Below are 27,424 nucleotides of genomic sequence, written 5' to 3'. Positions count from 1 at the left end.
CTGATCCGAATCTTCTGTCTACGATACACTTACTAAACTAGACAAATTAACTCTAGGTGGTGGTCTCGGATATGTAAACAAAGGACGTCAGCGTCAATATCTTTATTGCTGATGGTTAAGGTGGGACTTAACCTAAAAACACACCATGTTTCAAACATTTTCTCGTGGCTAAGAGTTAAGTCCAAACCATGGCAAAGTATACATTTTTAAAAAGTTCAAAGACCAAAGATCATGAAAAAAATATTTGTGCACCCTATAACTGTATTGTAACCTGACACCGGCTGATTAAATCTTCCACCTGCTGGGAAATGCCAGGGCTTACTTGAGAAAAGATAACTCCTACAAGAACTGATCAAAAGGAATAATTCTTACATTTCACAAAAGAAGACAAAATAGCTTGCTGGGATAAGCATGGAGATTTTTGAAAAGTTAAAAACACGTGAAATGACGACCAGTCAAATCTAATACAGAAAATCTAGCATATGTTTCAATACATAACTTCGACAGAATGCACTGGATGGAAAAGCTCTATGCTTATCCCACAGAACGTACTCAGAACGACAAATCTTGAAAATTGTAGCTCAATAGAATAAATCGTTTTCAAGATATCTTTTCTAGAAGGCGAAAATAACTCGTTTTGAGAAAACGAGCTTTAAATTCACAGTAACAGTACTTGTCAAAATAAAACTTGAATACCTTAAGATTAGAGTTCCGTAAAAAACAAAAGTTCGAATTTCTTTCAGAATTTTAGGTTAAGTCCCGCCTTAAATGTGCGTCCTGTATCGGTCTTATGACAAGCACGGTCAAGGTTACTAAATATAATTTGCAATGTGAAATAAGGTCAGTAAACATGTACAATAGACCTCTTTAGCTTGGGCGGTTTGTTTTCCCATTGTAGCCCACGTGATATTCGCTACAGAATTTTTCTTTCATCCATTTTAACATTATTTATTCATATACATGCGACTATTTAAAAATTTGAAAGCAAGAATTCTCAAGAGTATCATCACGTGGTCTGCAATGGGAAAACAAACCGCCCAAGCTAAAGAGGTCTATTGTGCAACTCTGATTACGAAACAGTAAAAAACGAATTTCACTTCGTAACATGTATTCACTTTATCTGTTTCAAATGCTTCGAGTAATAAAACCATGAAGTCGAGACCGAGATCAGCCAATGTCGGACCTAGACCCCACTTGGCTGAACTGCACGGCAATGGTTGCAAAAAGGCTATCGCCGATTTTCGTGCAGATAATTATAGATTTCAAAAACTTACACAATAAATATCACTTAATCTCCTAGCTGTGGATTGGAAACCGAGATAGATTAAATTTTATTTTCAAATATTATTGTCGGGAAACGCCATCGGCTGAAAACCGTCATTTTTGACAAGTTCTGGGCTACCCATACGAATGGCTGTCAAATCATTGACACAGTTAATGCTTCTGTTCGTCTTTTTCGCATGTAATTAAAATTCAGGATAAAACGGGTTTTTTTTTGCGCAATAGCATTAAACACTTTCGCGCACTTTCGCTTGACAAGTGAATAATTTGAATTCTAACCAGCGCCTTTTACAATTCCTAGCTGTATAGATAACATTTTGAACCACATTTGATAGGATTAATTAACACACTGACCAGCGAAAAAGACCAAACAAGGTAGTATCCTTCAGGTTCTCCACGGAGAGATTAAAAAATGAACACTACTTCCTCGTACTGATGAAATGATAAAGCGGTTTTAATTTCAATTTTTTACAAACGCACATTTAAATTTGTCTAGCAAAGGAAAATTTTGCATGAAACCTTAATATTGGTTAAGTTAATTTCTGTAACTCTCAAGTTAGCAAGGCTGAACTTTGCAGAACGAATTTTTGGAAAAACCTCAACGTTGTATAGCACCATAGTTGCAGGCGTTTCAAAAGGTGATTTCTTCACGGCTGCATTTACCTTTCATTGTTATTGTGTGCTCAGAATTATCAAATGCTTCTTTGTGCCTCCGGGCTTAAACCTTCGAAAACTGGGTTACATCTATACGTAAAGGGGTGGCGAATGGTCGTTCAAAATCTCTGTGTCTAGCAAAAATTTTCGTCGAATTTCACGGGTCTCGCAGTGTTACTTTTTAGCGGTTATATGAGTCTCACAGTTTCGATTTTTTCACCAAGCCGTCTCGAAGTCTCGATTTTATTCAAGGCTAAGAAAGTCTCGAAGTAGCGACTTGTTTGCTGCTTTTTTATGAGCTTAAATGACGTCTGAACATCTCAGACCCTGAGTGTCTCGAGCTCGTGTTTAAACGCTTTGAAGTCTCGGTTTCGCTATTGATGACTGAAGAAGTCTACATGTCTTGGGCTCGCAAAGAAAAACACTAGTCTCGCCTTCTTTTCTCACATTTACCAGTCACCATCCCTACGTAACTGCGGTCTTGATGTAACAAAACGTTGTTAAGCTTACCTTGTCAACTTTAAAGATCTTCGACTTCAGTTTTCCCCAAAAAGTATGATGTGGGCCCAGTTTAATCAGTGTGTGGATTTTTCGGTCGTCTTAAAGTGCAACGCTTTTAGCTGAACAGGAAAACAGCCAGTTATGTTAGTCTTCTTGTCGACGGTCCAGACTCAAACAGGAAGTTTGATCTAATTTTAAAAAGCGCTTTCTTTTTGCTTTGTCAACCACGCTCTTCATTTTATAGGCTGTTTAGTATGACCCGCTAGGTGCTTCACAAACAGTTCAGACAATTTAATTACAACTTCCCTTAAAGAGTGACGCGGATGATGCTAAATTTACACAAAAGCGGTCGTGTTGTCAAATTTTAACGCCTCCGCTGCCTGTGGGGTATAGTGTCAAAACGGTAGATAAGTTAACATCACATTGGTAAATGTTGCACTCTCGAAAACACCTGGGTTGTCACAATCGAAACTATGTAGAAAAATAGAAATTTTTAATCAACTCACCTAGTCTCTTGCTTTTTGTTTCCTTAGATTGTATCCTCAAAGGTTTGTTCTCTCTATTGTCCATATTACAAGTATATCTTTTAAACTTCAGTTCCCTTTTCAAATTATTTGCTTTGTATAACTAGAACGTATATATTTTTATGCATAAATATTGCCGAAAATTCTTTTTTTCCAGAGGTAGAGTTATAATTATTATTTCGCGATCACACTCACGGAAAACACGATTCACTCTCACGAAAAACGACGAACGTCGGCGAATGGAGCGGCCTCAGTACTGCGACACTCTTAACTACACATGTGACTACGGTATTTCAAATTGTTTAAATATGTATATATAAATAAATGATGTAGTGTTTTTTATTATTTTTAAATTTTATTGTAGATTTTTAATACTTGTATAGTTTTAGGTTATTTATTGTTGTAATGCGCTTTTGATCACCTGGTATGTTAAAAAGCGCACTATAAATCAATAATAATGATTAAGTTTAATAGCTACGGGCTAAGTAGGGACATAAAGCAATAAGGAACCCTATACATATACGACAACTACGGCGAGGACGACGCCTAGTAGAAAATGTGTTTCTATTTTACTTTGGAATTCCGCATTATTTGGAACTATCCAGTGTGTCTGTTGGTATTAAAACTTGCCCTGCTGAATATGCTACGAATGCGTTCAATTCCAAATAGAAATACGACAAATCAGCGGTTGGGGTTTACGTTCTCCAAACAACGCAGAATTTGGTCATTTCACGATGTTGTTTTGCAGAGGACGGCAAAGAAATGTACCAAGAATTAAGACGCACGTACACAGCTGTTTTGCTCATTAAACCTTTTGTATGGTGACTTTCTCTTTGCCGTTGCCGTCGTTTTTTGCCCAAGACCCCTAATGACCAACGACGGCGACGTCAGGGACGACGTCTCGTAAAAAAATAGTACAACGATTCAAAACGCACGTGCACAGCCATTGTTTTGCTCATTAAACTTCTTGTTAGGCGACGCTTTTAAAGCCGTTGCTGTGGTGGTTTGTTTAGGCTCCCAAACATCTCAGAGAGAGCAGATTTTGAATTAAAATGTATGCAAGAACCTGACACAGTTTGAAAATACGCCAAGTTCTATAGACGTCAGATAATGTAGCTGACGTTTAACACGCCAACTGCGTAGAATATCGACATTTAATAATTGTCTTTCAGGTTACTCGCGTAAATAAGGAATACCAATTTACAATTATAACATAGCTGGCAAAGCACTGTTATCAATAGCATATTGTAGGTGTGCATCATGATCTAGTAATGCACTTTCATAGTGTGAGCAAAGTTAACTCCGCTTAGAGGCTGCAAAACAATATTGATACATGCCTTTTACGTATCGATCAAATAGGAACATCAACATCTCCCTAGAGCACAATTTTGACGTCTGTTGTTCAACTTGGGGGAGGGGGAGAGGAGTTGTGTTTGAATACAACTATTTATTATATGGCTAGCTCCGTGAGCGGGCAAGATGAATCAAATCCTGCGCTGTGATTGGCTACCCAAGCGGGCAAGGTAGAGGTATCTTGCCCGCTCGGGACTACCCGCCGTCTCCCGCAAGAAAAATTTCCCCGAAAGCCATATAATAAATCCTTTATTGACCAAGCTTGTTCGGTCAAGATGGCTGGATATTGGCCTCGTTCTTTTTTTGCGAGTTTATGGACCTCGACTCCGTCTCGGTCCATAAACACGCAAAAAAAAGAACTTAGTCAATATCCAGCCATCTTGACCTCACACTTGGTCAATAACCCATACAAACAGTTTGGTTGTGAAAATTAATCCCCGTCATATCTTACTAATAAGTAAGCAATGCTTCGGACACAGGGGAAGTTCTTGAAAGCGGGTGTTCCTGAGTGATTTTTTTGTAGTTGTTTTCTTTACTAGTAATAATATTTGCCATGTATGTCCCAGCGGTAGTGGCATTTGATCGCCTAGCACGAGTTGACCCTAAGGTGAGGTATTTGAAAACCGTTTTGGGCCCGGTAGATGGGAATTTGAACAACTGAAAATTCAAAATGTTCAATGCTCGGGGGTGGGAGGTTTGTTGAAGTTTCGAATTGCCGGATGCATTACTTGAGTATCATCGAATTAATGATGCTCTCAGAAAGTTTGAGGGACACTCAAGAAGCTACAGCGAAGCTTAATCGTTCTCTGACAGCTCAGGGATGCGATCTGCCATTTTTCACAAAAGAGCGTGCTTACAACTACGCACGAGTAGAATATCATTTACAGCAAAAACACATTTCAACGGTATTACGCATGAGCAGACCATTGTTTATCGGCAGATATTTACAGGTCGCGTGGTGGGCTCTCGGCCAATGAAAAGGAAGAGGAAAACGCATCGAATGATAATGATTATTAATTGATCGACCGATTGACAAATCCAACCTAGCTCCCCGGTGTCTCCTAATGTACATGTGTAGTTAACACAAAACATTGCCCCAAAAACATCTAACTATGCTTCTTCATTTTTATTTTATTCTCCATCGCTGTACAATTTGCTCTGCATGGTTCTTTTCTCTTTCCATCTCAGACAACGAGTGAGAGAACGATGTCTTTGGGGCAACTCTGTGAACGACTGTTTAAACTTCGACTCCACGAAATATTGATGCAAGCAAAGCTCTTTTGTAGTAAATTAACAGAGTCGACGGGTCACACCAATCATGCGTGACTCAGCTGTGTCACACAAGATAGGCATGTCACTTAAAGTCGAAGAGATGTCACGCTTCTCCTTGCGTCCTGATGTCGTCAATTTTAAGAATCATCTTGACGAGCTGAGTGGCCAGGCTTATCTGCTGCTTCTTGCCGATTAACGTTTCGATCACGTGTTGTTCTTTCATATCTGCAAAGCAACCAAGGACACCTCAATCAGATATATAATTCAAGGTTAAAGCAATATCAATACATTGTCAAGCACTCAAGGGAGGTGATTCCATTCAACCTGCAGTCTGAGTGTTTTTTTGGGATTAGAGAGCTTAAGGGCTCATTAACCGATTTATGGGCGCGCTCGCGCGCGTTGCTCAGGAGGTGAAATTTCACTTCCGGTTACTTACGTCAGCCTGAGCGCGGAAAATAAAAACAACTCAATAACTTCCAAATTCGCTTACATTTTAGATGTTTTTCTTTGTGTTTTACAAAATGCAAAGTAAAAAAAGTACGAACAAAGACAAAATAAGAAAAAGACAGAAAAACAACAGCAACAGAAAGAGAAAAACTAACTCCTCATGGCTTTGTTTGATCTTACCGAAGCCAGTAGTGTAAATTGCGCACGCGCTGATAGGAATTTTTCCAATATATATCGGGCACACTTCCGGTTTCTTTAAATGCTAAAGGAAACGCGGCTTTTAATTAAATCCAGCCTTTTTCGACGGATTTCGATTAAAGCCAACGTTGGAAAGATAGCTATGCATTCTTTTCTCAAAATTATGCTTTTTTCGGAAAATTACGAATTTTTTAATATTTTGAAATTCTCTCAAAATCTGACCTTTTAAAAATGAAACAAAATCTATGCATAGCGTAATGATGATTTAAATTAAAATATTAAATCAATGAAAAAAATCCCGATGAAGTAATCTGCCTGGGAGCCTTTGCGTTTTTTCAGTATTACTCACATGACCATGGGCGTGGCCTGATGACGTCATCACTAGTGTTGCTGATCATGGAAAAGTTAAAACACATGAAATAACTCTGAACTAACCAAAAATGATGAGGTTATATGAGAATAAATTTTCCTTAGCAACGGCTCGAAAAGATCGGTTAATGGGCCCTTAAGCAACGACGACAGCGACCCCGAAGACAACGCCTTGTAAAAAAATGAATTTATATTTTATCTTTGAATTTCGCAATTGTCTAGATCTGCTCAGTGCGCCTATTGGTCTCAGAACTTGCTTAAGCTAAATATGTAATACCAGTGTTGAAATCCAAATGGAAATACAAAACATTAGCCGCTGTTTTTCGCGTTCCCCACAATACACAGAACTTAGTCATTTGATGTTGCTGTTTTGTACAGGACCCCCCCCCCCCCCCAAAAAAAAAGGGAAAAAAATGGTGAAAAGATTCAAAACGCACGTGCAGAACATTAAACCAATTGTTTGGCGACGTTCGCGCAAACTTCGTCGTTGTGGTTTGTTGAAGCTCCCTGGTGTCTGCAAAGGAGACTTTAAACAAAAGGCATCTGACTGTGATTCAAGTAAACAAACAAACTGAATCAGGCCAACATACCATTAATTCCAGTATCCATGCAGTCGACACCGAGTCTAGGATTGCCTTCAGCGACTTGTCTGGATTTAATATCAGCTACAGTTTGAATGGGATTCAATCCTGAATTCTCAGCCAGAGCCAAAGGTATAGCTTCCAAGGCGTCACTGAATGCTCTCATGGCATACTGCTCCAGTGTGGATACCTGAGGAAATAACAGTCTCACTTACATGTGCGTGCAAATTGGAATGGTAACATCCAATTTTTAAGTCAAGGAGCATACTAGACATAACTTTAAAGGTGTCAGTTTTAGTGAACAGATGCATGTACAGTGCCCCGTGGGAGGACCCCATACGGAAATGACGGGGGTGGTCGTACCTTTTAGGGGTTTTAAAAAACACAGTTTTGGTACGTCTTGGAGCATTCAGCTGCAAAAGGTCCACAATGGGAGCTTTTGGAGTACCTTACAGGGCATTGAGCCAAAAAAAAATTTGACCGGAGATAATGTCTTGTTTAAAAATTGGTACCTCTTAGGAGTTAAAAATATTTTGAGCCACGCCCATAAAAAGTGATTTTGGTGGGAGTCTTTTCAAAAGTTCCGCCGAGCACACCTGCCCTGTTTATATAGGGGTCGCCTGGGGTACAGTGCACAGTCTGTAGTCTGTGTCCTGCAGGGTTTGATCACCAGTAGTATTTGGAACCCCTGGAATACCACTGCAAATGGATATGAACCTGAGGCGTTTTCCATTCGATCAAAAATTCTGAATGGAAAGTCGAATGGAAAGAGCCCCAGGTTCACGTCCAAGTACTACTGGTAATCAAATACTACAACTACAAGTGGATGTGAACCTTGGATATTTTCCAGAATGTTTGGAAAAGGGGTCAGCCTCGCCAGGTACATCCAAATTTTCAAAAATGTCTTACCTGGAATTTCTGTTTTATTTGATTTCTCTCCCGGAATTCCAGAAATTTCCAGAATTTTCACTTTAATAGTTTCAGATTTTCTGTACACTTCCCAAGGAAATTTCCACAACATAACCATTCCCCCCATTTTGAAAGTTCCAGAATTTCTGAATGAATGGAAAGTGCTCCTGGATTTGGACCCCACCAATTTTGGGCTCCTATTAAGCTCATTGTCATCGATATCTGGGACCACTAATTATCATCAAACTTTCAGCATTCCTTTCAAACTACACCAGATGACCCTTACCTTGTCTGCTTCTTTTGTGACTGCTAATGAGCATGCCAGTTCTGTTGCTCCTCCACCATACACCACACGATTATCACGAACAAGATTCCTTACAACACACAGCGCATCGTGTATGCTCCTTTTAGCCTCTTCTATAATCTGTTTAAAAAAAAATGGAACAAAAACATGACAGCCTGAATTCTATAATGTAATGGGTTTCAAATTGTATAAATTTACATTACTTGGCATAATGTGATCTAGGGGTCATCTAAACATATTGTATGGAAATAAGCAAAACATACTACATGTAGTCCTTTGATGGGCTTTAAATGAATGCATTAACCGTGAATCTTTAACTATACATGTACATGTTTATTGTTAAGCATGGAATGTACACAGAAAGGTCTATGCCTACATGTACATGTAGACTCACATCTAGCCCTACACTGTTAATATGTATTCAGTTTTGAGATTTTGTTCCCCGAATGATATTCAAAACTGACGTGCAAAACATTACCCGTATTTTTTCCCCTAGGTTTGGCCTTCATTTTAGTAAGTAAGTAAGTAAGTAAGTAAGTAAGTAAGTAAAACTTTTTTTAACCAGGGTGGCCCATTCAGCATCATGGCTCTTATCCAGAGGGGGCATTTATTGGGTATGCCATCATGCCTTTATTTATTATGACCAACATCTACATCTAACATGTATCTGTGACACTTAGGTCTGACATTCACTCAATAAAACCTTTTCCTCTCCATGTGTTAGAGAAAAGACTGTGTGCAAAGGCAAAACAAGATCATTTTGACCATTACACTGATTGACCCTTACCATTTTGTTTCCTCCTCGGATAAAGATTGTAACAGCTCGTGAGTTCAAACACTCTTCAATAACCAACATCCTGTCCTTCGTAGTTCCAAAGCTGACTTCCTTTACCAGGCCAGCTTTACCGAGCTTCTCTGCTGTCAGCTCTGAAAACCTCGGCACAATTCTTCCACCAGTGGCAATAGCAATAAGCTGAAGACAGAGTATCTTGCATGAGTTTGCATTCAACAGTACATGGTCATGATTAACTACTTATTGACCGAGAGTAAGGTCTTTACTGGAAAATCTCAAACCAAGACCTTGCTGTATTGACCGAGAAATAGGTCAATACAGCAAGGCTGAGGTTGGAGATTTTCCCATACAGACTGAATGTTTGATTATTATGGCTTTTTGCTTTGCTTTTTCAGGCCCAGAATCAGCCCATGGACATTGCAGGAGAATAATGCACTGGAATTGGCCAATCAGAACGTGCATTACATTGGCTACAAATAAAAGCCATATAAAGATTATTTGTAATGAAATCAGCTGGTTATTCTGATTGTGATGAGCATTAAAGACAGGTGTGATTTTTGGCACATTTTTGGCATTAAGATACCACTCTAAAGCTAAAACTAAAATAAACAAACGATTGTCTTTCGCATCATATACATGTAAGTGGTATCAGTTACCTAAGTGGATGAAATTTCAGGAAATGAAGAATGTTCTAAAGGTCACATCCCTGGGTTACAATTGGTGCATTTGGATCCATTTTGACAGTGTGCTCCTTATTTCTTTGTCCTTTACTCAAAATCATAAACAGTGCAAAATACATTTGTTTCCATTACTGCAGATTGCTGTAATACACAATATACCTCAATTTCTGGTCCGCCGACCCATCTAACTGCTGGAAGCTCATTTTGTAACAGAAGATGGTTGGCCTCATCATCAAATCCCCACTGGCAGATTGCCAAATTAGCACCGGTGTCCTTCACTTGTTTTACCATTTGTTCAAACTTCTCCTTCTCATACTCTCGCAGCTTTTGATAGTCTTCCACGGAAGCAACATCCAACTTATGCTTAGTTTTTGGCTTAGGTGGCTCAAATGGGCAAGTTAAGATAGCAAGTTTGGCATCTTTAATGACCTGTTTGTCACAGAAACAAGAGGATAAGCTGATTTTGCTGGGTAGATGGAGTTCACAGGAAAAAAAATTATAGGCAAATGTTACAAGGGAAATAAAAATTAACAGTAACTGAGCGTCTTCTAGCCCAGCTATGTCAGGTTCAAATTTGGTGAATACAATCTGCCGTCTAGTACATGATTAAGTAGCCATTCCTAAGTTGTGCAAAAATTTTCAATATTGAAAAAAAGTTATTTACCATCCGATTCCCAAACAAACACCGTAATTTCTGACTGCTTTGCCTACCCAAATAGATGGCATCAAAAACCGTGATTGACCTATTGTGTTTAATTTTGTTTAACTTTGGGGTTCACAGATTAATTGTTAAATCAAATAAACGGCTCTACCTGGGTCAAAATATAGAACTCTTTTAGAGTTGAAATGCTTTACAACTCAACAATAGCACACACCTTTGGCATTTGAGGATGGCTCATATCCTTGTCCACAACAACTCCTTTTACCAACATCGTATCATCCAGTTTTCCACCTTCCTTTCCTTCCATCTTGATTAATTCAAAGTCAACATCTTTTCTGTCTAAGTCTGCTACAGATAGCACAGCTTCTACTGCAATCTCTGCCAGCTTTCTGTGACATCTGCTGACACTGAAATGAAAATACATACATGTATATATATGTATAAATTTTTAGCTGCAGAGACATTCAGCATACCACTAGACATGCAAGCGGAGAAATTTCGAGGTAAAGTCGGTTCATGCTATTTTGCCTAAATTTATAATTCATCATCTTTGGTTGTAAATTAACAATAATATTTAGCAATGACATCATGGTTTCTATAGACTGTTACATGGTATGTACATGTACGTAGCTGGTCAACCGGTAACCCCTTGATCCACCCACATACAATATCAACAAAATTGATTTATGGACACTTTTACAATGTTTTTGTAACACTCTTGAACATGAATTCCTACAATTTTGGCTTTGTTTAACATTCTTAAATTTATGGTTATGGACAGCTAATGGTTCATGTACTTACATTTTTGATCCAAGCGTCGTCATGGCAGTCTGAATGAGGGATTCTGGGTTGTTTCTATCGATGGGAAAGCTATCACATATCTTATCAAGCTGCTCATTGGCTATTCTGGCAGCTAGTTCATAACCATCGGCAATTCTTATTGGATGGATACCCCAGTCCAACAGCTGTTCAGCTTGTTCCAGAAGAGCTCCAGCAAGAACTGAAGAAATGGAAGACCATTAAATCACAACAAAGCCAACATTATTTTTCTCTCTCTTTTGTTGTTTTCTGTGGTGTTCAGAGAAAATTTACACTCATGCACATCATGGGAAGTGTCATTCATCATGACCAAACAAAATAAATAACTTCATTTAAGCTTTAAGTGTATTTAGCACTCTTGTACTAATTGAGGACACTCAAATTGTGCAAATAGAGTAGAAATTATTAAGAATCTCCACTGGTGGGAGGTTGACCAGTTGGCTATTAATTAATACAAAATGGCGAAGGAGTTGAACTTGAGGTTAGACAGAACAATTAATACAAATAGTGGCAGGTTGGGGGATTTGAACCTCCAGATTTCATATCCAGCACCCTAAACCACTTGGCCAGGCCACCTCCACTTGGCCAATACAGGATTTATTCGTGTAGTATTTAAAGCACACTATTCTCCCTTTGGACACAACTACAGTAGGCAATCTGGAGTAGGCATGAGAGCCTTGTCTTGCCTGCTTGCACAACCAATAAGGATACAGGATTCATAGAGGTACAACGTAGCACTCAAAATAAAATTGAGTTATGATACATGTATATTTTTAGGGCAAAGTGACAAAATTTTAGAGGTGAGCTGTGAAAGAATAGCATGCAATTCAGGGGAGTTAAAATTTCCTTGTCATTCTGTGCTACAGAATATGAGTTACACATTAAATATCCGTAGCCCGTGACCATCCGCAGTCACATCCCTCAATTGACCTTCGATCAACACTCGATTGACATCTCGACCCACACTCAATGGACATCTCGATCAATACCTAATCGACACTCAATTGGCAGTCTGTTGATAGTCGGCCAAGTGTTGACCGACTCATATGTATCGACTGACACTTGATGGTATGTCTGCAAAAATTAGTCAACTCTCAACCAACTGTCCCAAACTAGTGTCAAACGAGTTGTCAATTGAGTATTGATCAAGTGTCAATCAAGGGTCAATCGAGGGCGACAATCAACACTCAACCGTGGATGCCTTTAGTACACACAATCTACCCTGGTTCTCTGGGATTAGAACAGACTAATTTTATCCTCACCTACAACTCCAGTTGTCCCATCACCGATCTCGTCATCCTGTGACTTAGATAAGTCGACCATCAGCTTAGCGATTTGATGTTCAACTTGCATCATGTCCAAAATGGTCGCACCATCATTAGTGACTGTTACATCACCATCTGGACTAACCATCATCTTGTCCATGCCTAAGAGTTATAAAACGTGTCACAAAAAAACGTACTGAACACTGTAACAAATTATTGGTCATTACTAGATCTTCAAAAACTTCATTTGATCTAATTTTTAAAGAAACTATGTTTTGGCCAATTTTTGAAAATATGAGTACATGTGGAGTTTTATAAAGTTGATGAAAGTTATTACAGCACTTGTGTCATGATCATGTAAAACAGGCAACAGGTTAACAAGTTATTACATTTTGCTCTGAATGAACTTTCTCGTAGAGATTATAAATAACGGAGTATTTGTTAAGGACAAATTATGACACTTGCAAATATGTCAGTCATATACACATATGAATGCTGACTCGCTAAAATGTACACTACATGTGTTACACAGTAGGAGTGTTGGTCACTCGTAAACCTGCCAACTTTTTTTCAGTAAAATGCATGAGATTTTTCATCTCCAGAACCTCAATTTCCGAAGATTTACCGACGGCTTCTGAATATTGCCGAAGATTTCCAAAGACTTCCAAAGATCACCAAAGATTTCCGACAAAATCCGAAGATTGCCGAAGATTTCCCAACGACTTCCGAAGATTGCCAAAGATTTCCCAACGACTTCCGAAACGTGTCACGTAACACAATCTAAACATGAGTTGGTGTCGCGAACTCAATACGCGTAACAGAGTAAGCTTGAAGATGCTTTTTTGCTGGACTCACCAACTGTTTTTTGCCGAAAAAAAAAATTGAATTTTTATTTAATCGGTTTTTAAGCAATTACACTCACTATTGTCAGTTAGGCGTGAGAAATTGGTCTGAATGCGTGAGATCACAATTTTAGATCCGCAGGCGTGAGACTCACGCATAATGCGTGAGAGTTTGCAGGTATACACTCGAGGTAAGACATCTCCTGTTTTAAAGCACGTGACTTGCGTATTGATCTGAAGAAGCAGCAGATGTATTATTACCACAGGAAGGCTTCAACGTTGTAGATATTTTGTTAACAAAAGATCTGCACCGTTTTGTGTACATGTTTTGTGTACATGTGGGCATGTAAGTAAGCTTATTATAAAGCTTTGCATCAGCTCGAATCATTGCAAGACGATGAAAATAACACTAATACAAGCTGGAAAGATCTGGAAAGAATGCCTGCGCAATTAATTTTTGTACAGCACAGTTAGGATACATTTTTAAGGTGGCTACTCCCCTTCCGTTGAGGAGGAAACAAAGCACATTTCGTCCATTTTGACAAGTACATTTGCTCGATCGAACTTAAGCTTACCTTTAGGCCCAAGAGAGGTCCGAAGAATATTAGCCACAGCTTTAGCTGCTAAAATATGAGACTGTGGAGAAATTACACCAATCGATCAAAATGATGATCCATACTGAAATCAAACGATGATCCAAAATTTACCTTCTGTGCATCCAGGCCTGTCAACCTTCTTTGCTTGTCTTGTTCTTTTAGGATTATAAACGGTCTTCCGTATTCATCGAAGGTAATACCCTGCGGACGAGCTTTTAGAGGCATTGCAGTCATGTTCGCTGACGTATGGAGAGAGGGATCCCTCACTCTTTTGCCGATTACTTTGGATTTTGTGGATGGTTTTCGAAAGAAAATGTCAGAGCACTCCTTGCACTGGTGGAGCCCAGACCTCCTTTGCGCACAAGGTGTTCGCGAACAGCTGCAAACGCGCGGTCCCAGGCCATAATCAAAAAAGCTGTAGGCAGCTAACGCACCGCGCAAAAATGACAAACGAAAGTACAAGAGGTCAGGGGAAAATCGGTGTATGACATTTGAAGACCACAGTCTGCAGTCTGCAAAAGTCATACACTGGGGGAAAATACGGTACCCAAGTAACAGGCCTTTCTAAGGTAGAGAAGAGAGGGGAATCCTTCTTTTTTTCCTCCCCCTCTCGCCTCACTTCGTTACTTTCGAATAGCCAGCTTTTTTTGGCTTTTTTGGTGTTTTTATGTTGACATTTTGAGATTATGAGCTGGAGGAGCGGTGGACGGTGCTAGGGAGTGGGGAAAGCTATGGACATTATTAGAGAGAGTTTAACCGTACTTTTCATTAGGCAGCGAAGTATTAGCTAAGTATTCGTGACCGTCCGCAGTCAAATCGCGCTCTCCAGAAGGGCGAGATAGTGATTTTGTCTCAGCTCAGGTTAGCCTGCTCGCACCATAGTGAGCGATATAGTTGGACGAACACTCGTCTCGAAGTCAACTCACTTCCATCACCAGCTTACCGCTAGCTATTTCTATTTTTGCGTTCAACTGAGTTTCTTGTTGATTGTCTCTCTGCTTTAAGGGTCTTTGTTTACTCCGGGTACTTCAGATTTTCTCCTCTTCCCCTACTGGAACAAACGTTTCCAATAAAGATTATCACTGTGATGTGAACAGGACTAGAACCTCGTACCGTGTCAACAAAAACTAAATAGAAAAATAAACCGCGACAGAACTGATGCAAGAAATTCAAGTTTATTCAAATTATACAAAAGATTACAAAACGTGTACTATTCATAGGAATTTTTCTCAGTACTCATACAAATTCTCACCCAACCTCATACGTAGCCTCCATAAAATTTTATATTCTTTTATTTCTATTTTAGCATCACCCTGTGGAAGCTTATAAATCCTGGAAAAAACTAAAGCTAATTTATCACTTATTCCACTAACTTAGAATACGTTTTGTATACAATTTTCGTCTTTGAAAAAGTGCTGTTGTTGACATGCCCCGCAGATGTCAATTTTTATACAGCAGTTTTATTGTTTCCCATCGGTAATGTATTTCTTCTCCGCCTCTTTAACCACTTCTTTTCCTGTGTCTTTCGCAGTTCGTTTGGCAAGAGCTCTGGAAAGAAACATTTTTAGGTTGGGCTTAGTCTCAAACTCGGTCTAATAAAACCTTAGACATTTTCAATGTCATAAAAGTACTTACTTGATTCCTATATTTTCTACGTTCCAGCACGTCTGTGTCAAGACAAAAAAAAAAGACAAAGACAACAGACTCAATTGTAGAGGTGCAAAAGAACGAAAAACTAATAAATAAACACTACATGTGAATATCGTACCGCAAATGAGAGCAAAAATTCGCGTCACAACGTCACTACAGCGCTGTAATCGGTTAAGTATGAAGAGTGAGTTTTTCATAACAAGCCACAGAGCAGCCACAGAGACTAGCAATGACATGGGAAACCTTTACTTCCTTTGATGTTAGTCCAACAAAAAATAACGCTGTTAGCGACTTAGTCTTGGGGAAAAAAGTTCTTTTAGCTCAAAACACGCGTCTTTTTTGTAGAAAAAGTCTCCAGAGATGGGAACTAATTTGTAGAAGTGACGCCATGTACAATGTTCGCCACGCTGTTCGCTGGGTGTTTTTACAAACTCGATCCCAGGCTCTCTCTCTTATGCCTTCCTTGTCTCCTCAACGACATGGGAGAAAAGGAGAGAGAGAGCCTCAGAGTGAAATAAACTGTGCTCAGCTTCTCTCATCTTCTCCGAACTGCCGTCATCGCTGCTGTCATGAAATGGAGCAAGTTTATCGAGATTATCTTGTGTAGTTTACCTGTAAAACTAACCCCGCAGCTCCCATAGAATTGTTTGTAGCTTCAGCAACTGCTGGGCCGTACCTACAAGATAAATACAAACAAGTTAAAAAATATTGGACGAACGAAAATCGACTCAAAGGGACTGGATGGGGTGCTGTAATCTCGGTTATCACTTAAATTTTGGGCGATTTGCCAGCTAACAGTTTAACAGCTATCTGTCACCCATCAATAAACGTTGAGATCTCTGACTCAACTATCAGTAAAGAAAACGCCTCATTTCTTAGGTCCGGGGAGGACTCCCAGAAAAGTTTGGTGGGGGGTGTGCGGCCCACTTCCCAAACCCTTACCTTATTTATGACCAAAATCTGCGATTTTTGCTACCCTATTTCTGACCTAACCAAAAATTCGATACTCTAATTATTACCGTTGCGGCTGGCACCGTTGCCCTAACCATAAGTTATGAAGGGCTTTTGTTGATGGTCTTATTGATAATGATGAAAAGGTAGTTTCTTCCAAGAAACATGCCTTATTGAAGACCAAAATGGCCAAAATCGATACCTTATTTATGACCTAAACGGCTGAAAAACCCTACCCTTTGGGGCCGCACATACCTTATATAGCCCATATAAGGGAGTATCGCCCCCCCCCCCCCCGGGTTCTCAGGCGACCGTTGAGACAATTTCTCATCCGCCAGTTGTTCCCTAGCCTCCGACGCAGACGCTCTTTGGGCTCGCCACGCAATATTCGGAGAAGGAAGACTGTCTGATGAACCCAAAGGGCGCCTGCGCCGGAGGCTAGTTGAACCCCAGTGCTGACCCTCAATTCAGCAAGCCTCGTTGATGTTTCCGTCGTAGAAAGTTTGAGTTCGTGGTCAAATTCTAAATTATGAACTCTAAACGATGGTTATTAATTATTTCCCTGGCTCGGGTTGTTCGAAGGCTGGATAACGCAATCCATCGACAACTGGGGCCTGAAGGTCTATTCATATCTAACCGAGCACGTCAAGACTCACTTGTGATCTACCGTCTGCACGGTAGCATGTTGAAGACTCTTGTATAATACTTTCCATGAATTCTCAAGGCCTTGGTAAATGGTGGCCGCTCCTGTGTGGGCAAGAAAACGAACAGAATGAAACAACAACAACTGCAAGTTAATAGAGCGGTTTTCAACTGAGTGACCTAAAGCCAAACCAAACTAATCACTCTAGCCAATCAAAAAGGACAGGCTATAAAGTGAGCCAATCAAAACTCGAAGTAATTACATCTGGCTTGCATTAGGCACGGGAAAACGTGCGCGAGCGAGTCAACATTGGTTTTGGTTTCACTTCTAATTGGATAAAATTGGCGCGAATTCTTTAAGCCAATCACGTTGCGTAATGAGTGCAAAACCAATTATTTTTCGACACTCAAGTGAAAACCGCTCTATTCACAATGAATATCAACAAGATAAAAGGCACCTGATTCTACCTCTTGCTCCGCTGACTGCCACTTTCACGAATTCGTCCACGGTGGACGAACCGTCAACGTCGTCTTTTTTCTTCAAAGAATCTGGCAAAGCCTGGAAAGGAAATAAACAAGACAGGATTCTAAAGAAAGACCCACAACCGGTCGTTTTAAGTCGATAACTCGCTTGATTCCGGCTCCTAATTGATTTCCGCCAAGTGCTCCATCATGGTTGCCAAAGACATCACTCGCCAAAATTCCCTGACTATTCGCTGACGTTTCCCCGATAAAAAATGAAATTTCTCTTACCAAATAAATACGAAATGTCCGATATAGTAGCGGCCTCTAGCCTGACCTCACAGCCGTTCTGATAAGTTATCATCAGTTTCCACTTTCTTCGCTGAGCAAAATCTTCGTTGAGATCACAGTGACCCGAAAAGCTTCCACCAGCCTTGGATAGTGCTGTTATAATATTTCAATTTTCCCTGACTTTTCCTCAAAATGTCAATTTTGCCTGACTCACAATAAAATTCCCTGTCTTTGTTCCCTGACCATTTCCACGGTGACCTGTGGCACTAGCCCTGTCTATAAAGATCCCACGCAAAAGCACTTGTCCCGCGGGATATACACACCTCACTCCCGCGTAAGAAACCCCGAATGATGGCAAAGGCACTCGCAGGGAAGACCAGGGAAGGATTGAACAAGAAGGAAGGGAAGGAATCAAAATTAAGGAAGAGAATATTGCGTACAACCCGCAAGAGCCATTAACGAAACTCACCTTTCCGCCTTTCTCCACAATAACAGGGGCGAGTCGTCTCCCCAGTTCAACTGTCATGACTGATACTGCAGCAACTACAGCACCGCTTACTTGGCACGCCATGCCTATCAACAAACACACAACTATGTTTTTTTGTTTGTTTGTTTTTTGTTTTGTTTTGTTTTGTTTTGTTTTGTTTTGTTTTGTTTTGCTTTGTTTTTTCTAAGAAATATTTAATGATTGAATCAAAATACTACACGACCCCAATGATTATGACGATTTTTAACCGAAAATATCTCCCGGGCCGGGTTGTTCGAAAGCCGGTTAAGGCTAAACCAGGATTAAAAGTTAAGGAAAGTATTAATTTTTCTTCAATAAAAATGTTTGTCACTTCCTACGTTTTGCGTAGTTCGAGACAAAACTAGAAGGCCAAACAATATAAAAAGAAAACCTCGCCGAAAAGTTACAAAACTCAAATCAAAATTCTTGCTAATCGAGGTTTAGATTAATCGGGCTTTGAACAACCTGGCCCTGAATAATATCTCTTCTGGATTACGATGGTATGTATTGGCTCCAAAGGCCTTATGCTCAAACGTCCCGCAGGGAAGACAAGGAAGTAAAATAAAGAGTCATCGAAGCGACAGCAGGAAACACGCCGAACCAATAACAACTGAACTCAAAACAAAAACGTAAAAACCCGTCAAAAATGAGCCGAAATGGTTTTGGTTTTTTTCCTCATTGGTCAAAAACTATCACGTGCTCTGATTCCTTAGAGCCTTAGAGCAAGCTATGCTTACAGGTTAGAACTAGCAATGATCAGCTTTGCAAAAACATAAACAACACAATCAGATATCTAAAACACTAAAATGTCAATAAAAAAAACTGCTCCCGTGTGGTTATCATCTACATGTACCCCACGAGTTTTTAATCGACTTAGGCCGCCATGACATCGCAATAAATAAACAAATGGAAAGTACCTCTGACAGCAAACTAAGCTGTTTGATTTTTAATGTTTTTTACCTGCAACAGTCTTCACTTGACGAATATTATCCTGTACCTTCTCTTCAACTTCCACCGGCTTTTCATTGGGTTTGAGATTTTCTCTGAGTTTAGCCGAGCCCTGCACAGTTGCAAAATATAAGCCTGACTATTATATCTCTCAAATATTACGCGCGCTGTGAATGTTCAATTTAGTGGGCCGGGCCGTATTCCACTTTGCGGTTCGCAAATATTTAAAGCTGCTTCTGTTGCTAAAATGTTTCGTTATTTATCCCCAAGTGTTCTTAACTTCTACTGCAAGTAAAAGTTTAAAAGTTTAAAAGTCTCTTTTACTTTAAAATTGTGTATTAAAACGTGCTTATGGATTAACTACGATTTTAACGATCTCTTGATTAACAACGATTTCAAATTGACTCATTTTGCTTTCGAGGTGCGTCAGAAAATTGAAACCATTCCGTGTGAATAGAAATCGCTCCCAAACCGATTTATAGCCTGCGTGCTTCTCGCTTTGGACCATAAATCAAAAGGGAAAAATGTTCTTCCGTAACTTGAACAGTACGGACCTCAAACTCGCTTAGTAAGAGGTATTTATTAAAGGCCACGGCAGCAATACCTTCAATTTATGTTATAAAAAAAGCTGTACGGAAATCAGTTGTTAGACGACATTTTTTATTACAACAAATTTAAAATGATCCAAAACAACGATTCTGAAGGTTTCACATTTGTCTGTACTGTTAATGATTCATTTCAACACTTCCTATTAAATGGATTTGTCATTTTTTGAGTATTGTTCCATTCCAGGGTGGAGACTCCAAAATGAAAAGGTAAGGAATGCTTGTTGTCTCGCTAAATAAAAAATAATAAAGAAAAGCAGTCATTTCCATTCAATTTAAATTTTCCTATGAGCATCCCTGACCTTTTCACACGGAGATCCCCACCACCAACCCCCACCCCCACACACCACCCTGGGTTTTTTATCTAGCAAATATTAATATGTTTATGCTGTGATCTCCACACGCATATATTATGTTTGTGAAGTCAATTACATGTGCTGGTACAACGTACTTAAAAGTCACAGTTCAAGAAACTAAAGACAGTCCAGTTTTACTCACCTTTTGCATAAGATGACTCCCTACTTCTGCTCCTTTGGTCAGTCCCCAAGCAATGAGTTCTGATCCAATTGTAATACCCTAAGATAAAACACAACAGGAAAGACATATTCAGAACAAAGAAGTTGAGTCAGTTTCAATCCTGGAGACCAGAGAGGCCCCACTCATGGCTCAACACAGTCATGTAAATTAATGTACACACCTTCGAAACTTTCCTTCCCCATGATGTTCCCTACAATTAAAACAAAATGCACATAAGTAAGAAGCATGAAACTAGTCACAAAGCTATTAGCCAAATTATGACAAAAAAAAATCAATTGCCTCACAATTGACTGTATAGGGTTTCAAAGATGGTTTACGTTTTAATCAAATGTGATTGAAAGATGGAGAAATTTACGCAGTACAAGTAGTCGTAAGTAAAGTACAAAAACAAAAACTATGTGAAATTTAAATCGTTAGCTTTACATTTATCAAATGAAAATTAGAATCTCAGCAAGGGTACACTGTACCTATGGTAATAATAAGATGCAACCAGGCATAACAGCATACACTGTACTAAGGGGGATTGGAATCAGATCAGCTGACGTCCTTGAAGAAGAGGGGATATTATCCGGAAGCCTGTTGCACAAGAGATTCCGGGGCTAGTCTTTAGGTGGTAACACACTTTTTGGGAGGAAGGTTCTGTGGGTCTTTTTTTTTTTTTTTTTTTTTGCTTTTAAGGGGGTTCACTCTCAAAGGCTTGATTAATTAGAAGTTTACAGTAGAAGTTATCAAAAGCTAATTAATACAAACCTGAGAAGAATCAGCTGGTACAACATCAGTACTTGGTCTTACAGCCACGGCTACAGAAGAACCATGCTCATCTGTAGATTCTACTGCAGGAACACTTGGCATCGTGTCTTCATCTCTTCTTTGGTCTACATCTCGCACCTCTTCCTCGGAATACTTGGGTGGAGTATAATGATGGAAATCTGTGTAACACTTTAAAATCCTTTCAAACCTTTTCAGTTCCATAGAGGAAATGTTGGGGTTTAAAATCAACCCCACTGAAGCAAATCCTCTCTGTGGGCGAGGCTTTGAAGGTGGAGGGGAAGATGGGTCGATAGTGATGTCAGGGAACATGTATGTGTGAGGCTCCGTGTTGAGGACAGGAGATCTGCCTGGGACCATCGGGAACATCCATGCTCCACACTGAAGGAAAGCTGGTGCTTCATGAGAATCTAGTAAGAAAGATTAACAACCATGGCTCTGAAGACCCATATTCACTTAAGCAATTGAATCATATTTAATTACTAAAGTTAACAAACATATAGGGTGCTTACCACTTAGCTAAAAAAGAGGAGATTTTGGTTGAAAGTCAAGAGCGGTGGAGATTTCCCATTTGCTACATTTTCCACTTTCCAGTCTCTCATCAGCCAAAAAAATAAGGGAAATTAAATTGCAAATGGTGAGCGTCATCTTGTTACTGAGTTGGCTTGCTGATTTTGGAAAAACCTTTACCATTGTTCAAAAGTCATTTCATCTGGTTTATTCTAACCAATGGTAAGTACCCACAATATTCTAGTCAGTTGAGGAAGGTAAATGTATCATGTAGCACAATGGAGAATGTTTCCAAAATCTTTTTTTCTCCTACATGTACTTGATATTTTAACTTATAAGCAGAAGCAAGTTTAAAATCTTTCTGCTTTTTTTTTCTCCAATACAAATTCAGCTTTTATTAAATATTGCTGTATTGACAAATTAAGTAACTAAATACTATTAAATTATTGACTTGTATCTCACTGTACCTGGCTTATAATTGACAAACTGATAAGCATATAAAGTTTGTGGTTGAGACAACGTTGTGACACTTCCTTGACCGCTAACAAAGAACATCTTTACACCTGTGTTCCAAAATGAAAATAATTTTACTTAACTACACACACAATCTACCTCATACATGTACATCATGTTAATAGCTGATATCAGCTGAGGAAGCGCTAAAAAAGTACAAGAAGGCAAATGAACTGCTTCATACTGTGTTCCAAAACCAAAAGTTCCTTGACATCTTCCCATGACGTTCCCTCTTGATCTGCTAAATAACAGGCCTCCAGTTCCTCATCAGTGGCAAGGTGCCCATTCTGACTCTGACCGTCAGCCATGTCCTCACTTGGGGCAGATGGATTGGGATTCAAGCTAGCAGATAAAGCTTGTATTCTCTCTTTTACTTGCTCTTTGGCCCTGAAACAATTTATTAAATAAATATTTTAAGAGATTTGATAATGACATAAGAGTGAGTGATCTCATATGACTGCAATGCATGCAAGGGGCCAAATCTACACATAAAGTGGAATCCAGATTTTTTTGCACCTCCAAGCAAAACATACCCACATATGTACACTGTAGTGTGTCCTTGCATTGCCCAAGAAGCATCGAAGGGGACTTGCAATTAGAAGGTGATTTCTGATATTAAAGGAGCTCAGTCACGGTTTGCGCATATATTGAAAAGTTTAGCCTCAATTTTTCAAATTCGTAATTTGTGATCCGTGTCAATCTTCTCCATCCTTAGCCATCCTTGTTCCTTTATGGTTTATCATTATCTCTTTAGTGTTTTTCTATCTTATTAAACTGTTATTTTCAGGTTTCCTACCATTTAAAGGTAATTTTGTATGTGGCCAAAATAACTCAAAATACCGTGACTGAGCCCCATGAACAAATGATTGACTGTTCTGACTAGTTGACAGCCATTTCTTGTAGCTTGAGATTGATCCTTTGATTGCTTTATATATATTGATACTTTGATCTGATATCACAAGTAAGGAGATGGCTGATGATGGCAATTCTCGCATGTGTACTAACATAACAATTATACATGTATCATGCACCAGGTGGGAGGTGGGGTGGCCTCATGGTTAGTGCGCTCGTCTCCGGATCGAGCGGTCCGGGTTCAAGCCCTGGCCGGGGACATTGTGTTGTGTTCTTGGGCAAAACACTTTACTCTCACAGTGCCTCTCTCCACCCAGGTGTATAAATGGGTACCGGCGAACTTAATGCTGGGGGTAACCCTGCGATGGACTAGTATCCCATCCAGGGGGGAGTAGAAATACTCCTAGTCGCTTCATGCTACAGAAACCGGGATAAGCTCCGGCCTGATGGGCCACTTGGCTCGCATGCAGACTTAACCTTTACCTTTACCTTTACCATGCACCAGGTACATGATTGTAGCTGCCATATTGGCTTGCTACAATGTATTTCTCATGCTTGGCAGCTAAGTTCTCAGCCATGAACAAATGATTGACTGTTCTTGGACTAGTTAACAACCATTCCTTACAGCTTGAGAATGATCCTTTCATTGCTTTATGATACTTTGGCTTGCTATTTCTCATGCTTGGGTTCCTGTTATTGAATTTAAATATTACGTACATCAAGGAACAACAAGCCCAGCATGTGGTAAATACCAGAAAGCAAATGCTAACAAAGCGCTGCAACTAGATTTGTCTTACGATTTCATCTTCTTCTGTAGTTGTTTGGTCTGTTCCAATCCTGGTCCAGAATCACTGCAATATACACTCAAACCCACAACAAGACTACGCAGACCTACAAAAAACAAACAAACAAACATACAGGAACTGCATGTACATGTACCATCTTACAGAAGGAAGAGATACTAAGTACAGTACTCTATTGCATCAACCAAGGGTTTCAAATTACATTTCCTGATGATTGAACCTGAATACCCTTTATTCTGGTTTTGCAAAACACATTTGAATTTTGACGTACAGTTTGATCCCAGTTAGGTGTTGTGGATGTCTGCATATTTACTTGCTTTGCAAGTTTTTAAATTACACTTAAAGGACACAACTTGCTTAAATTTACATGAGTAACGGCTGCCAATCAATATTAGAATACACTCAGTCTGCAACTTGTCAAATTGCACAGGAAAAAAAATGAAAATCTGGTTAATGGTGTGCAAAACAATTCATATCTCCTCTTTTTTTTGTTAAATGTGTGATTACATGTACTGACTAACAAATTTATCGTTAAAATTGATTCATTTTTTATAAGTTCATATGAACACACACAAGAGATCTTTGCAATGGTTTTGCATACATATACCTTTATGATAAAACTGAAGAGCCTTCTGTTTGTTTCCTTGTTCGTCAAATTTTAGTCCCTCGTTGATATAACTAATAATTAATGTTAAATATAACACAGAATAAATACAAATACATGTATGTCATCAGTCTTTGACATGTTAGGAATAAACATTAGGGAAAAAATTTCTATGATATTCCAATGTCAATTAGTAAGACCATGGCACTGACACTGTTAACATAACACTTATTAGAAATATCTCGCATATTAATTTCAATAATTATTTTTCCCACAGATGTACAGCTTTTTATATGTCTAATTTATCACCATTTTGGCACAGCTGTTCAATTTCACACAAATTAAATTCTTGTTTGGATAACCTTTTAGTTGAACAGTAATGTCACAAAAGCATTGAAATAGTCGCCAATCTTTTTACTCATGTCTATGATATAAGATATCTATTCTTAAAAACATGATAATAATTATTTTTTTTATAATTTACATGTAAACTATAAAAAAAAAAAAAACTCTAGTTGTATAGATAGTATAAGCATAACATAATCATCCTAACTGTCATTTTAAGCAGGTGATCGTCACAGTAGATTCTGAATGGCACAGTTTGACAAAATTGTGGTAAAAAAAAAACATATCAGCTTAAGCTTACTGCTCTAGTCATCTTCATCAAAATGGGCCATTCCCTTTAATATCCGCACCCCCCCTATTGAGGTTAGGGGAAATCCGAGGGGGAGGGGGGGCGGGTCATTGAATAAGGATGCCTGATATTTCATGTCACATTGCACAAAGGATTTTGACACATTCAGGTTAGATAGATACTCTGAAATTGCTCAATTCCCTCTTACGCCCAAAGGATGTCATTACTCAGTGTTATCCAGTTACAATTTTACAAGTTATTAGAAAAAGAAATGTTGAGTTTTGACATTTTGTCATGCAGTTCACACTTCTTCCACCTTCTTTGTTTGTATGCTAATGTATACTGTTTTCCTACTCATCATGCAAAATATCACACAGCATTGTGTATTTTCTCTTGTTTCCCCCAGCTCACTCACTCCATGCCATTAATCAATTCTCCCCTACGTTTGCCACATAAAACCCAGCCGGTGTAAATGGGAAGGAAATTACTTCAAATGTTAGAGATAATAATTGTTATTACATGCATGATTATCTTCAAGTGATAATAACTATTCTGTTAAGCTATCTTTCTTAGTTTGGGGTCACTTGACATACCCTCTCATTACCACCATTTAGCTCTGAGTAGTCATATTTCCTAGGTTTCTTTGTCTGAAAGTGACTGATTTTAATTAGTGTAGGAAGTAATGTTTTGTAAATAAGTTACGTGCCTTCTGTTTCTTCAGGGCTTCAGTGAAGAGTAGCATTTTGTGAAAAATCAATATGACAATATATATTTATATATAAAGACAGCGCAAAGCGATCCTTCAATTTTGTATTGGCCATTTTCCCCAATAAGAGGTTTGTAAGTACGAAAATTAAAGTCGCAAAATTTCCGGGGGGGGGGGTGGTGGCCAATTTATCTAAATCTAAGGGGGTACCCTCTCAAAAATGATATCTGAGGGGGGGTTTCAAGTAATACCTCAATAGGGGGGTGCGGATATTAAATGGAATGGCCCAATACATTGACAACAAACTTACGAAAAATCAACTTAATGTGACTTTCCAAGCTCAATTAAATGTCACCATAAGATATTTGTTGCCCAGGCTACCCTTGTTGCAATTTAAAGATGACTTCAAACTGTACAGCGACAGTAAACAGATGATTTTGGTACGTAAGCTTCCAGAAGCTTCACAGCTAACCAGTCAGTTTAATTTTTAGAATTTTTTCACTTTAGTACCCACCGGAAAGCATCGTCGTGGTGTGCCTTTACTTTAGCAGGGCCTTCTCTCTCCATGTTGCTTGAGGTTTTTTCGCTGATCTCCGTTGAAGAAGTTAGCTTGCTAGCACACAAGATTACTCAAACTGCTAAAATTAGAATTCACCTAATCCGCCATAGTGGCCGATACTTAAATCGGAAATTACATGACGTATCTTCACCATAGGGAGAAGCCGCTGAGTCATCCGCTTCTCATATCCCGGACGATCTCGGATGTTGTCAAAACGACGACAGGCAGGGCGAAAAGGCGACACAGTGATGATCTAGGGGTGCAACGACAAAGCGAATTTTAAAACAATCTCGCTCCTATGGTGAGTTTGACTGCTGCTTTTCATCATTGACTTTACCCAGAATTACTGCATGCCTTCGTTTTTCATTTGGCAATGTTTACGTACAGATGACAGGTTGCTAATGAACAACTTTGGCGGGAAAAATCAACAAAGCTCTTTTTCTTTGTACTTTCTGTCGTATTTCAGTCTTTTTTTTTTTAATTTAAGCTTAAGACTTACTTTCACAATGACATTTCATGCCAACGTTTTATTCTTAAACTGAAAGTACAGTCGAACCTCCACTATACCAATGGCAGCCTCTCTAGCACTTTCCTCTGTACCCAAGGTGGCCGTTGTGGAGGGGTTCCTTACCCTTTACCGCCCTCTTCATAAGTGACAACATGAGGGTGTATATTGGACTGGTACATAATTTGCTGCTAAAAAAACTGACAGCTCAGTTCAGTTGACTGGTCTGCAAATCGGCTCGGAATTAGAGCAAACCAAACCATCAACATCACTCAAGCTTATGCCTCCCTTTTTAAATGTCATTTTAGACAAAAATAATAATTTATC

The 27,424-nt window shown here is 39.1% G+C and overlaps 2 protein-coding genes across 2 annotated transcripts; both read right to left on the bottom strand.

The window, feature by feature from the left end:
• Positions 1-4,084: 4,084 nt before the first annotated feature.
• Positions 4,085-14,483, bottom strand: LOC145488034 (T-complex protein 1 subunit epsilon-like). Its single transcript, XM_081466799.1, has 10 exons — positions 14,161-14,483; positions 14,029-14,089; positions 12,609-12,773; positions 11,329-11,527; positions 10,742-10,934; positions 10,026-10,295; positions 9,181-9,366; positions 8,376-8,513; positions 7,190-7,370; positions 4,085-5,810 (listed from the first exon to the last, which is right to left on the bottom strand). The coding sequence occupies exons 1-10, from the start codon at positions 14,281-14,283 to the stop codon at positions 5,689-5,691; spliced, it is 1,638 nt and encodes a 545-aa protein (XP_081322925.1). The 5' UTR covers positions 14,284-14,483; the 3' UTR covers positions 4,085-5,688.
• A 25-nt stretch (positions 14,484-14,508) lies between these two features.
• LOC145488035 (spartin-like) lies at positions 14,509-27,385 on the bottom strand. Its single transcript, XM_081466800.1, has 15 exons — positions 26,548-27,385; positions 24,697-24,767; positions 24,084-24,177; positions 22,619-22,821; positions 22,389-22,484; positions 21,394-21,821; positions 20,804-20,833; positions 20,605-20,682; positions 19,514-19,613; positions 18,515-18,618; positions 17,761-17,851; positions 17,307-17,397; positions 16,312-16,375; positions 15,685-15,716; positions 14,509-15,597 (listed from the first exon to the last, which is right to left on the bottom strand). The coding sequence occupies exons 1-15, from the start codon at positions 26,598-26,600 to the stop codon at positions 15,510-15,512; spliced, it is 1,623 nt and encodes a 540-aa protein (XP_081322926.1). The 5' UTR covers positions 26,601-27,385; the 3' UTR covers positions 14,509-15,509.
• Positions 27,386-27,424: the final 39 nt, after the last annotated feature.

Source organism: Orbicella franksi, chromosome 5 (genome assembly GCF_964199315.1).
Source record: "Orbicella franksi chromosome 5, jaOrbFran1.1, whole genome shotgun sequence".
Classification (NCBI taxonomy): Eukaryota; Metazoa; Cnidaria; class Anthozoa; order Scleractinia; family Merulinidae; genus Orbicella; species Orbicella franksi.
This window is presented reverse-complemented; position numbering and strand designations above follow the sequence as displayed.

Excerpts from the sequence above, each read along its gene's own strand:
- LOC145488035 (XM_081466800.1), bottom strand. The coding sequence starts at position 26,600 with ATGGAGAGAGAAGGCCCTGCTAAAGTAAAGGCACACCACGACGATGCT. Across the intron at positions 24,768-26,547 it reads CACCACGACGATGCTTTCCG|TTATATCAACGAGGGACTAA; the intron begins GTGGGTACTAAA and ends ATTAATTATTAG. Across the intron at positions 18,619-19,513 it reads TCAAGTGAAGACTGTTGCAG|GCATGGCGTGCCAAGTAAGC; the intron begins GTAAAAAACATT and ends GTTTGTTGATAG.
- LOC145488034 (XM_081466799.1), bottom strand. The coding sequence starts at position 14,283 with ATGACTGCAATGCCTCTAAAAGCTCGTCCGCAGGGTATTACCTTCGAT. Across the intron at positions 8,514-9,180 it reads TCCGAGGAGGAAACAAAATG|ATTATAGAAGAGGCTAAAAG; the intron begins GTAAGGGTCAAT and ends TTTTTTAAACAG. Across the intron at positions 7,371-8,375 it reads TCACAAAAGAAGCAGACAAG|GTATCCACACTGGAGCAGTA; the intron begins GTAAGGGTCATC and ends TTATTTCCTCAG.